Source organism: Lineus longissimus, chromosome 2 (assembly GCF_910592395.1).
Source record: "Lineus longissimus chromosome 2, tnLinLong1.2, whole genome shotgun sequence".
NCBI classification, from domain to species: Eukaryota; Metazoa; Nemertea; class Pilidiophora; order Heteronemertea; family Lineidae; genus Lineus; species Lineus longissimus.
This window is the reverse complement of record NC_088309.1, coordinates 15,107,859-15,120,058: the sequence shown is the minus strand read 5'-3', so window position 1 is coordinate 15,120,058 and position 12,200 is coordinate 15,107,859. Positions and strand designations below refer to the sequence as shown.

Here is a 12,200-nt window from a genome sequence, read left to right as displayed (position 1 = left end):
CCAACCTCGGAGTGTTCAATGATGATGATGTTTATGATGCACGAGAGAAAAGCTCTGATTATGAGGTGAGAGAATGGAGAGCACAGAAAGCCATAGATAAAGCAGGGTTCGCAAAGGCAAGAAGAAAACTGGCGTCGTTGTTGGAAGATGTGTTGGAAGAATTCGACCAGGCCCAGGACGTTGAAAGGGATGCATCTTTGAATGAAGATACCCGGAGTAAAGTAAAAGCAGCTGCCAAGAAAGTTGACGATGCTCAAGAGAGGGCAATGAGAACAATGACGAAGTTGACCTATGCATATTTGGACACTGGAAAACAGCCAATGAAAAGAAACTTTGCTACCGATGTCTAAGTGGTAATGGTCACAGGGCAGAGAAGTGCCCCAGGACACGGCAATGCAAGATAGATGGCTGCAAACAGACACACCACCGGTTGCTGCATGGAAAAGTAAAGGGAGCTGAGAGTCGTCAACCCATGGAAGGGAGTGGTAACAACCGAGACACGGATGGCTACAGTGACATTGGCATCAAAGAACTCAAGTGAAATTGCGCTGAGAATTGTTCCGGTCATAGTGAAACATGGAGGGAAAAGAATAAAGACAAACGCCTTGTTAGATGACGCAAGTACCTCAATATATATAGATGCAAACTTAGCTGCAGAACTCGGAGTTCAGGGAGAAATTGAACAAACGAAAGTTAACGTTGAGAGCTACAGACTGGTCTTTGCAATAGAGTCAATATAGCCATTTGAGAAATATTCAGTTCCCAAAAATTGGTAAGAAGAATTCAGTGGACCTCCTGATTGGCGCAGACTACAATGAGCTACACCAAAGCGTTAGAGACGTCATTGGTCGGCCTGGTGAACCCACAGCAAGACAGACAAAATTGGGATGGACATGCATTGGTCCGGTAGGGACTCCCTTGGGTCAAAAGAGGGAGGCAACCAACATGGTCTACAGCTTCTTCACTAAAGATCCACCATTGCTGCAGGAAATTAATGATAACCTAAGAGCGTTTTGGGAGATAGAGAACGTCAGCAAAGTGGATGAGGGACGAGCCCCTTTGAATGAGAGTGACCGAAAAGTGCTGCAGAATGCCAGATCATCAATCAAGTTGGTGGAGGACAAGTATCAGGTGGCCATACCATGGAAAGGACAGCTGTACCCAGAAATGGCAAATAGCAGTGAAATTGCAGAAAAGAGGCTGATGTCAACTGAAAACAAGCTGTTAAAACACCCAGAGATCGCCAAAAGTTACTGTCAGGTCATTCAACAGTATCAAGGAAAGGGCTTCATAAAGAAGATCAAACAGTCAGAGGAAGATCGGGATGATGAAAAGAAGAGTCATCAGTGGTATTTACCACACTTCCCAGTATTACGCCCAGACAAGGCTACAACTAAAACCAGGATAGTGTTTGATGCATCAGCCAAAGTTGCCGGGGACAGCCTTAATGACAAGATAAACATGGAACCGAAGATTCAAAATGAACTTTTCGAGGTTTTATTGCGATTCAGAAGACACCCTGTCGCCATAGTATGTGACATAGCAGAGATGTACCTCCAGATTACCTTGGAAGAAGAAGATAAAAGATATCACAGATTTCTATGGCGGGACCTAGACAGGACTAGAGATCCAGAGATATTCGAGTTCCAGAGACTGGTTTTTGGAATCAACAGCTCACCGTTCCTGGCACAGTTGGTTTCCCAAGAGCATGCAAGAGCCCATCGGAAGCAGTACCCAAGAGCAGCAGAGACGATCTTGAAGTCAACCTATATGGATGACAGTCTAGATTCTGTGAACGACGATGAAGAGGGTAAAAAGCTGTACAGAGACTTATCAGCATTGTGGAAAGGAGCTGGAATGCATGCCAGAAAGTGGTTGTCCAACTCACCCGAAGTTTTAGCCATCATAACAGATGAAGATAGAGCTTCGGAGATCAATTTGGAGGAGGGATACTTGCCATCAGAAAAGGTCCTTGGAGTGCTGTGGAAGGCTGAAGAAGATGCTTTCGCTTATCAGCTGACGCCCCCTGCTGCTGATCTCAAGCTTACAAAGAGGAGCCTACTGCGAAGAATAGCAACCATTTTTGATCCCCTTGGGCTGATGTCGCCATATGTTATACAAGGAAAAATCATCATGCAAGATGTGTGGATGTGTGGCGTTGAATGGGATGAAGAACTGCCGGAAAAAATTGAAAAGAAAGCTTGGGATTGGATAGTTGAAATAACAGAGTTAGCCCGGGCCAGGATTCCTAGATGCTTACAGCGAGCTGAGGAGATGACAGGTTTCCAACTTCACACCTTTGGCGATGCCTCGAAAGATGCATACGGGGCTGTGGTGTATGCAAGAAGCACCTATGCGAGTGGAATGGTGGCCACACGGATTGTAGCATCCAAGACCAAAGTAGCGCCGTTAACCTCTGTGGGCATCCCAAGACTAGAAATGATGGCGGCTGTGTTACGACTTCAACTCAGTCTGAGCATTGTAGCAGCATTGGATAACAATGTCAAGGAGGTGAATTTTTGGAGTGATAGCCAGAACGTCCTCTGGTAAAGAGACCAAGCAGAAAACTGAAACCTTTTGTTGCCAACCGAGTAGGCCTGATACAACAACATACAAACCCGCAACAGTGGAGATATGTGCCAGCCAAAGAAAACCCTGCATACCTGCCTTCAAGAGGAATACGAGCAAAGGACTTAGTGGAGTGCAGCCTATGGTGGGACGGCCCGGAGTTTCTTCAGAGGGATCTATCAGAGTGGCCAGAGAGAATTGTTGTGGAACAGGGAGATGAAGTCCAGGATGAAATGAAGAATGAGAGCAGCTACCTGAGTCTGGAAGAAAAGAGCAGCCTGAAACAAGTTATGAAGCTTGCAGATATAAGACTAGACCCTTCCTGATTCTCCAGCTGGCAGAGATTGACACGTCTTCATGCATGGGTGCAGCGGTTTATCGGAAATTGTCAGGCAACCCCCACTGAGAGGAAGAAAGGAGAACTAGAAGTTGAGGAAGTGAAGGCAGCTGAATAACTCTTGATTAGACAGTGTCAGAAAGAAGCCTTTGCAGAGGAGTACAGCGCGTTATGCCATGGAAGGGAGCTGCACAAGTCCAGTCAGATAGCAGGCCTGACGCCAAAGTTAGATGCTGATTTCATCCTTCGTAGCAACGGTCGTCTAACCTATGCTGAAAATCTGTCTTATGAAACCAAGTACCCGATCATACTACCGATAAAACACCAAGTGACCCAGTTATTGGTGAGATTCTACCATGAAAGAGAAAATCACGTGGCTGGTACAAACATATCCTGTCAGAGATGTCAGCCAAGTATTGGATTATAAGAGGCCGAGAGGAGATCCGGGATTGGAAGGCAAAGTGCGCAGCCTGTGAACGTAAGAAAACAAGAGTAGCATCACAATTGATGGCCCCACTGCCGAGGACAAGAGTGAGCCCACCTATGAGAGCCTTCTCAGTTACTTCCGTTGACTATGCTGGACCGTTTCTCACCAAGCAAGGAAGAGGGAGAGTACAAACTAAAAGATACTTGTGTCTATTTACTTGCCATGCCTCGAGAGCAGTACACTTGGAGATGGCATATGCTTTAGACACCAACTCATTTCTTAATGCCTTCAACAGATTCACTCACCGTAGAGGCGTCCCAGTAGAAGTAACTTCGGACAATGGTACAAATTTCGTTGGGGCTAACCGAGAATTGATGGAATTGGTCACCCAGCTGGACCAAGTGAAGATGACAAAAGATGGAGCGACTCGAGGGATAAAGTGGAGATTTAATCCACCCCATGGACCACACTTTGGTGGAATCCATGAAAGTTTGGTGAAGAGTGCAAAGAAAGCTATCTATGCTGTACTTCAGAAAGCAGACATAACGGACGAGGAGCTGAGCACGGCGTTCACCGGAGCTGAAGCCCTACTGAATTTAATACCGTTATCCTACCAGTCAGCTGATTCCAAGGATGCTCCCCCTATAACGCCTAACCACTGTCTAATTGGTCAGTGTGGTGGGCAGTTTGCCCCAGGATGGATAGATAGATAGCTCAGATTTCAACTCAAGACGACGATGGAGAAGAGTTCAGGAGCTGCTTAAGGAATTTTGGTCCCGGTGGTTAAAGGAATGGCTCCCTCTATTGCGTCAGCGTCACAAGTGGAGAGATGTCAAGAATGATCTAGAAGTAGGAGACATTGTACTGGTGGCAGACCCTGGATCCGTGAGAGGAGATTGGCCAGTGGGACGAGTAACAGAAGTTTTCGCTGGCAGAGATGGTCATCGTCGAGTGGTCAAAGTCCAAGTTGGCGAGAAGATTATGATAAGGCCAATCGTGAGTGCTAAAATGCTGGTAGCGGTTGATTGGTGCATGGTGTCCAGTCCATGCTAGCTGTTTATTGGTGTATGGAGCCCAGTCATATGGTTGTCGCAGACGTTTGTGCATGGTGCCCAAGCCATGTTGGCCGCGTATTACGTGTATGGTGCCCAAGCCATGCTAGCCATCATCGAGAAGTGCCTTACCCAAGGACAGTGACATTTAAGAGACTCGTGGGTATCCTTTCGTGAAATGGACACTTGGATACTTGTTGAGATATTTCAATAGTGCTTATCAATCACTATTCAGACATTAGTGACTAAAATGAAACAACAGAAATTCTGAATGCCAGCAGTCAATTTGCTTAGAGGAAGACTAAACAAATGGGTCTATAATTATTTTTAGAGCAAAAGTGCTTGGGGTTACTTGCCTTCTTAAAATCATTTAACCAACCTTTGCAGTTTTTTTTCATGTGACAGCATTCAGAGTTTCAACCGTTTCGTTATCTGTGCGAAATTGGGCAAGTTGAGAAATATTCCATTCAGATGGACGGACGGACAAAAATTGGCATTGTTCAAAGTGTCAAAATCGCATTGTGATTCATCATAGGATACATTCTAAGTAGACTGTTGATCTGTATTAGTCGAGCTGAACCACCTATCAAGTCAGTACAAGTCTGGAGTTTGTTATGGACTGTCATTTCAATATAAAGATTCATGGTTCAGTAGGATTTTTTTTAAAATCATTTAAGTAAAATTTAAGTAATAATTTGGCATAGTTTTTCAAATAAGTACACGTCCAATGGTCAAAACTTGTTTAACTTGAGCTTTAACTAATTTTGGATGTTTCACTATTATTTTGTGCAAAATTTGAATTTTGGGTTTTTTATAGTATAGTTTCATTACCAATCATACACATGTATATAAGTTTAATAGATTTGGTTACCGTTAAGGGTTTAATGGGGAAGGGAGGATGGATAGGAGCAAATTGTTAACCCAGTAGGTTGTGACTGTCTTCAGTGTCACATACGGCTAACACGGAATTGGTCCGGGCGGGGTTCAATGGCGCGCAGAAAGAGCACGGCGAAGACAGAATTTTGTACGAAAGAAATTAAGAAATATATGGAAGAATTGTTATGTTAAACAACGAGTATAATCTATAGTTACCAAGATTGTCATAAAGAGATTCCCTTTTGGAGGCAAGTCTTCGATGTGCTGTCCCAATCAGCAAGGTGTCCTCATATAGATGTCACTTATGAAAACATAGTCTTGTCTCAATCAGAATACAAGATGGTATCAACAAGATGTCCCTTTTGGAGGCAAGTTTTCAGTGTACTCTCAAAGGGATGCCACTAGAGACAGGTCTTCAATGTGCTGTCACAATCAGCAAACAAGGTGTCCTCGTACATATGTCACTTATGGAGACGTGTCTTATCTCAACCAGACAACTAGATGGACTCAAAGACATGCCCCTTTTTGAGGCAAGTCTTTAGTGTGCTGTCGAAGGGATGCCACTTATAGAGACAGGTCTTCAATGTGCTGTCACAATCAGCCAACAAGGTGTCCTCATACATACGTCACTTATGAAGACATGTCTTGTCTCAATCAGACAGCTAGATGGTCTCAAAGACATGTCCCTTTTTGAGGCAAGTCTTCAGTGTGCTCTCGAATGGATGTCTTTTATGGAGACAGGTCTTCAATGTGCTGTCACAATCAGCCAACAAGGTGTCCTCATACATATGTCACTTATGGAGACATGTCTTGTCTCAATCAGACAACTAGATGGTCTCAAAGACATGTCCCTTTTTGACGCCACAGGACTGAGGTTATAGTACTTAGGCAGGTTGAACGCTGAAGAAGAAGAAGAAGAAGAAGATGCAAGTCTTCTGTGTGCTCTCGAATGGATGTCTTTTATGGAGACAAGTCTTCAACGTGCTGTCACAATCAGCCAACAAGGTGTCCTCATACAGATGTCACTTATGGTGTGCAGTCCTAATCAGACACCAAGATGTTCTCAAAGAGATATTGCTTATGGAGCCATGTCTTGGTGTGCAGTCTTTAACAGACAACAAGGTGGTCTCACAGAGATGTCACTGTGATACAAAGAAGAGTCGCAGAAATGAACTTTAGCCTAGTGAAAAAGATAAAAGACAAGGCGATAGATTTCAGGTCATTTCATTATTATTATCTGCTCTGCTCATAGCCCACACCAAACCCTTATTCAAGACTTTAAAAGCATTAGAAGTAACAGATATACACACTCTACTACAAATGAAGTTTCTACACAAATTTTTCAATAATTGCGATCCGGGTTTCTTCATTCATACATCAAAACAAATGACCAAATACATCCTCACAATACTAGAAACGGGCAGAAATCAATAATCCCACGATCCCGACTTAACATTAGGAAAAAATACCATTTTTGTCACTATCTTCAATTCCCTTTCTGCCTTTAAGTATCAGGATAACATTCACACTCACAGTCTTCATGACTGCAATATGTATAAAAATCATTTACTGGGATTATACAGTTCTCGCTGTGTAATTCCACACGTTTACATAATGTGTTCACACTTGAACTTTCAATATTCTCCACACATTTAATTTTGCCAAACATGATTATCATTTGTACATATGTGGCTGGGGCAGTTGAGATACATTATCACGGTGGCAATTGCAGGACAAGGGCTTTTAAAATGATGTCAGTCATTTCAAACAACTTGATCTGTCTACTACTCTCATATATAATAAGGTCAAATAAGCTCAAAAGGCCCAAAAACGGTTGTTGTCAGACTAAAATATTACCGGTACAAGTACAATATCATCAAAAACAAGTTACTAATAAACGAGATATTGAACTTTTTACCTATTTTAGTTTTGGCCTCCTGGTGGCCAAGTTGAGTACCAGATCAGATTCGAAATTCGGTGTCCGAGGTAACATGACGTTGGGAGTCATGTGTACCTAATTTAAAGTTCATAGCTTTAGGGGTTAAGAAACGTGCCATAGTTAAAATCAAACGACCAATTTACGCCATTTGATCTCTGTGACCTTGAAAAGCAGGTCAGATCAAAAACTCATATGATATGTGATGTATCCTTGCTAGGAGAACCTACCATAAAAATGTTATTGAAAACGAATCACTAATAAGCCAGATATCACACTTTCTAGGTTTTCACTTTTGGCCCCCTGGTGGCCAAGTCGAGAATCAGACCGGACTGAAATCAGGGTCAGAGGTCAGCTGACCTAGGGGGTCCTTTGCACAAAGTCTCAAGTTCATAGCCTTAGGGGTTAGGTTAACAAACGTTCCACAGTTACGCTCAAATGGCCAATTTACGCCATTTGACCTCTGCGACCTTGAAAAGTAGGTCAAATCAAAAACCCGTATGATATGTGATGTATCCTTGCTAGGGGTACCCACCATAAAAATGTTAGCAAAAACAAATCAGTAATAAACGATTTATCGCACTTTTAAAGTTTTTGATTTTAGCCCCCTGGTGGCCAGGTGAAGAATCAGACCGGACCGAAATTCGCTGCCAGAGGTCATGTGACCTAGGTCATTATGTGTACAAAGTTTCAAGTTCATAGTACAAGCGGTTAAGAAACGTGCCACACAGGATACGGACGACGACGGACACAGGGCTATCGTATAGACTCCCCTGGCGGTGAGCCAAAAAGCCCTTATCTCTCGTCAAAGGGCTCTAGTTGAGATGAGGCACGAATGAAGAATGTAAATGTACTTATGGACGCCATTTTTCAAAACTTTCCCAGATTACTCAAACAAATTATCACAGAAGATGATTAACGAGTGTCGCGTAAATGAATACGCACATGGCTTGATTACACGACACACCTCAATCTTTTATTTTAACTTTATATTCAAAACTTAAACATTGTGTTTCTTGCGAATGACCAATGGTGCGCAGTCAACCTCTTGAATCCCGGTGACCGACTGGTCAGTCATTTTGAAATAATGTTTTTTCCCAACGACCGACAGGTCGGTCTCAGTAATAGTTTTATTCCCTTGAGCTGGGACGCTATTTTATTGCTGGTTTCAGCGTGTTTGATGTACAGTAGGGTCAATTAGAGCGTGCCTGGGTAGATTGTGCCTCGTTACCGGACTTTGGCGGTTGTATGCGGGCGCTATACATCGTGAAAGTCAGACCCAATTTCGCAACCACGTGACCACCCTGGGATCCCGTGATTTTCAAGTTTTTGGACTCAAGAGGTTAAACGCAGCAAACCAATCTAGAATGATCTGGATCGGTCAGGATCACTGGTTCCGTGTAAATGGCCCTCACGTGTCTGCATAGGTTATGGTATTCCAACCACTTCAAGCACTTGGGTTGGTACCAAAATTATTAAAGGACCTTAGGCATTATCAACCCTTTGGCTTCCGAGGCCTATGTAACGCGATGTACCGATATTTTTTACCAGTTTTATGCAAAATAACGTAAAAATACTTTTAAATATTGTACCTCCTTCATTATGCATCTTTGATTAATAAAACCATACATTTTTGTAAAGCTGATTACCTTGGCTATCAATTGGCGTTGTTTTTGGGTATCAATTCGGTAAGAGGTGATCAATAATCAGTAATAATCAATATTTTTTGATTGATTTTGCTCTAATTGATTGATTTTTCTGATCTGAACAAAGTACATGTATATGGAACTGTAATTGATGCAGTTACAACCTGTTAATGATCAACGTAACTTCATTGATAACCTTTGACTATTGTCTCTTACTGATTGATCGAATAATACAACATAATATTAATTTATATGCTAATCAGTTCTTGTGCTGTGACGCTGCACAAGCGCCAATCAAACTGCAGCGCTCTCTGCAAACTATGAATGAAACTAAATCTAGTCTTCTGCAGATCACCAGGGACACGAATACACTGTACAATAGCGTCTAACGTGTACCGCGAGTTCTATGCTAAAGCATTAGTATAGGGACGATATATCGTACCTCCTACGCGAGACAAAATACAGGGACGATATATCGTCCCCTCTAGGGAGGCAAGGGGTTAAGGGCAATATTACCCAGCTGTCCGCTGCCCAGTCACCTCCTGTTCTACATAAGTAGTTTCCATCACCAAATTGCACAAAAAAAGGAAAAATTCCAAAGCTTTTCTGATGTTGACCCCATTTAGCTCTCCAAGCAGTGACCCTTTTCACGTGGAACAGTGCACTAGTAAGGCGTTTCCTGGAGTTAGGACCTACCCTGTGACGTCTTGGTACTGATATTATGGCGGGAAAGGTATTTCGTGCCAGGACTTGTGCTACTAGAAATAATGAATAACACGTTTTGCTACTATCTAAGAGCTGAAACAAAATGGCTAAAGCATCAAAATGTATGGAGATTGGAAAAATAGTTTATAGGTGAACCAGAGGAAGAACAAAAATACTGCAATAACAAGAGCAACGCAGGGCGTAGCATATGCCTCGGTGAGCACATTGAGTTGGTGTATTAGGAAAGTAAAGTGTTCTTCAGACAACCCCGGGCAGCTGGTGTCATAGCTGACTGGGTTTAGTTGACATCGTGAAAGAGTTATTGGTCTGTAATGCCCGCTGTACACGTTATCTTTTTCTACCCACATAAAAAGTTACATGGTTATTACTTAAAGCGTTCTCGTTAAAATTAGCGGAAACGAAAAGTTTACAGACGCCTGACGCCTACCGGCTGACGGACATCGGTAAAACATAATGCCTCTGCAATGCTTTACGCATTGGCGGGGGCATAACAAGCTGCCTATTACTTTAGAGTCACACTCCACCAAAAAACATCGATGAAACCCCAGTAAAAACAGTAGTAGTAGAAGATTCAGCAGAAAGCATCTAAAATTGTTTGGGTAGACACCTGCATATAAACTGACCACATTCGGCATTTAAATCAACCGTTCTACATGTTCTCGGAACAAACGTCTTGGCGCCAAAACCCGATGTTGGCGAAAATGACATAATATCATGTAAAATCCAAGGAAGACATCAAGGAATCGCCTACGAGTGGACACCTGCAAAAATTTCAGTTGCAGCAGGAACTAGTCTAATCCAGAACGTGTGTAATCCATTTGTGATTGTGTAATTCACTATGAAATAAATCCTTAATCCAATGTTTCCGTTTCTTCCATGCACCGACACTGCCTCTAGAACATTTCCGCCTCAATTTTGTTAAGTCCCTCGCAGTGTTGTACTAAACAAATCATAGCCTAGAAAATCAAATTATAAAATTTCATCTATGAAGTGTATAATAAGAATGCAGTGAACAATCAAATGACATATTTTCGTATTTCCCAACAAAATCAGCCCAACTTGAATAACGATAATAACAAGGAGTTTTATATGGCACTTTAAAAGAGCTTTCATTACCCAGCCTATCCAGAAGGTAAGAGTTACAAAGTGGCACATGCCGGTGTAATGTTTTTGAGTGTTTCTGTTTTTGAGTGTTTCCCCTCACTGTTTGGGAACGCTCAAAAATAGATTGACAAGTTTTTCTGTGTATCCCCCCTATTGAAAAGTCGTGGTCTCTCTAGCTGCCTATTGTTTGGAAACACTGACACATGGGGAACAACCACAGATGTTACACCGGGTATCGAACCCAGGACCTCCCGATCACAATGTTGATGCTCAAACGTTGTGCCACTGCGTTCCTCTGAGCACAAATTATTCCATATGCCTGAAAATGTACCCATCTCTGTACGTAGGTCTTTTATTGTTTCATGACTATCCACAGGACAATGCATGAAGTGATTCAAAATCATCTCTAGGCACTGTATTTGGTTGCTGCCGGTCAGTTTAACCCAATTTGCTTCAAGTTTCTCGCCTGTCATGTGCTGTACTTTCATGGAGAGTGTGCGCACTCATTGTTTAAATTGTTTTGGAGCGGATTCCTCTTCTTCAAACAGGCCTATCTGGATGAACACACTCCCTCAAGTGCATGCACACAGTCCCTTCACTGCCACAGCCTTCTACCAAAATAACATTGCGCAATATTGTTTCACCACTACTCCTCGTTATTTCACCAGTTACGTCATTACGTTGATAGACAAATTCGAAGAAGTTTGCACTGACTCTTGAACAAAGGATCGCCGTATCTCTCTAGGCATTGTCCGAAGTCGGCTTACTCGGCCTTCTGACGTATTCCGAGTGTGCGCATTCGATTTGTTTTGGCACCGATTCCGTCTTAGGTGCGGCTCCACATGACAGTAAACTGTCGACAGTAATTGAAAAACTGTCGACGGAAAACTATCCATAGCCCTTCCACTATGAAGAAAAAATCGCAGATAGTCACTGTCTGCGAGCTCTGGAAACGAGCGAGATAGTTTCTATCGAAAGCAACTGTCGTAAGGACCATCCACGTACGGTGGTTTTGTATGATAGTTTCTGTCTGACAGCCGTATTTACCTTCCACGTGGCTGTCTTCATTCAGCATGTTGCCAGCAAGAAGGAAACAAGTCGCCGCGGCGATTGTGGTTTACATGACACTGCGTGAGCGGAGGCAAAAGAGGAGGCACAAGCTTTGGGTACATGAATGGTTTCTTAGAAGGGAGCAACACGGTGCATACCACTGCCTCCTACGGGAGCTGAGATTGGAAGATTCGAGTCGTCTCAACAATTTTTTGAGACTCTCCGCAGTTGACTTTGAGGAGCTTGCAGTGCTTGTTGGACCCAGGATCCACAAACAGGACACGTGTATGCGGCCTGCAATTCCGGTGAGGGAGCGCCTTGCCGTGACTTTGCGCTTTCTGGCAACTGGTGAGTATGCTTATTTCCCCACTATCTCATGAATAGAGCACGTACATGAGGTACTGCACTGAGGGATTTCAGCAGAAGAAATAGGTAAAAAGGTGATAACTTTCCAAATATTGCTTTATTTCACGGTTTA

The 12,200-nt window shown here is 42.9% G+C and overlaps 2 protein-coding genes across 2 annotated transcripts; both read left to right on the top strand.

The window, feature by feature from the left end:
• Nucleotides 1–945: 945 nt before the first annotated feature.
• On the top strand, nucleotides 946–2,550 carry LOC135482907 (uncharacterized). The gene has a single exon (XM_064763389.1). It carries the CDS (start codon nucleotides 946–948, stop codon nucleotides 2,548–2,550), a length of 1,605 nt encoding a protein of 534 aa, XP_064619459.1.
• A 757-nt stretch (nucleotides 2,551–3,307) lies between these two features.
• On the top strand, nucleotides 3,308–4,045 carry LOC135482906 (uncharacterized). The gene has a single exon (XM_064763388.1). It carries the CDS (start codon nucleotides 3,308–3,310, stop codon nucleotides 4,043–4,045), a length of 738 nt encoding a protein of 245 aa, XP_064619458.1.
• The last annotated feature ends 8,155 nt before the right edge of the window (nucleotides 4,046–12,200 follow it).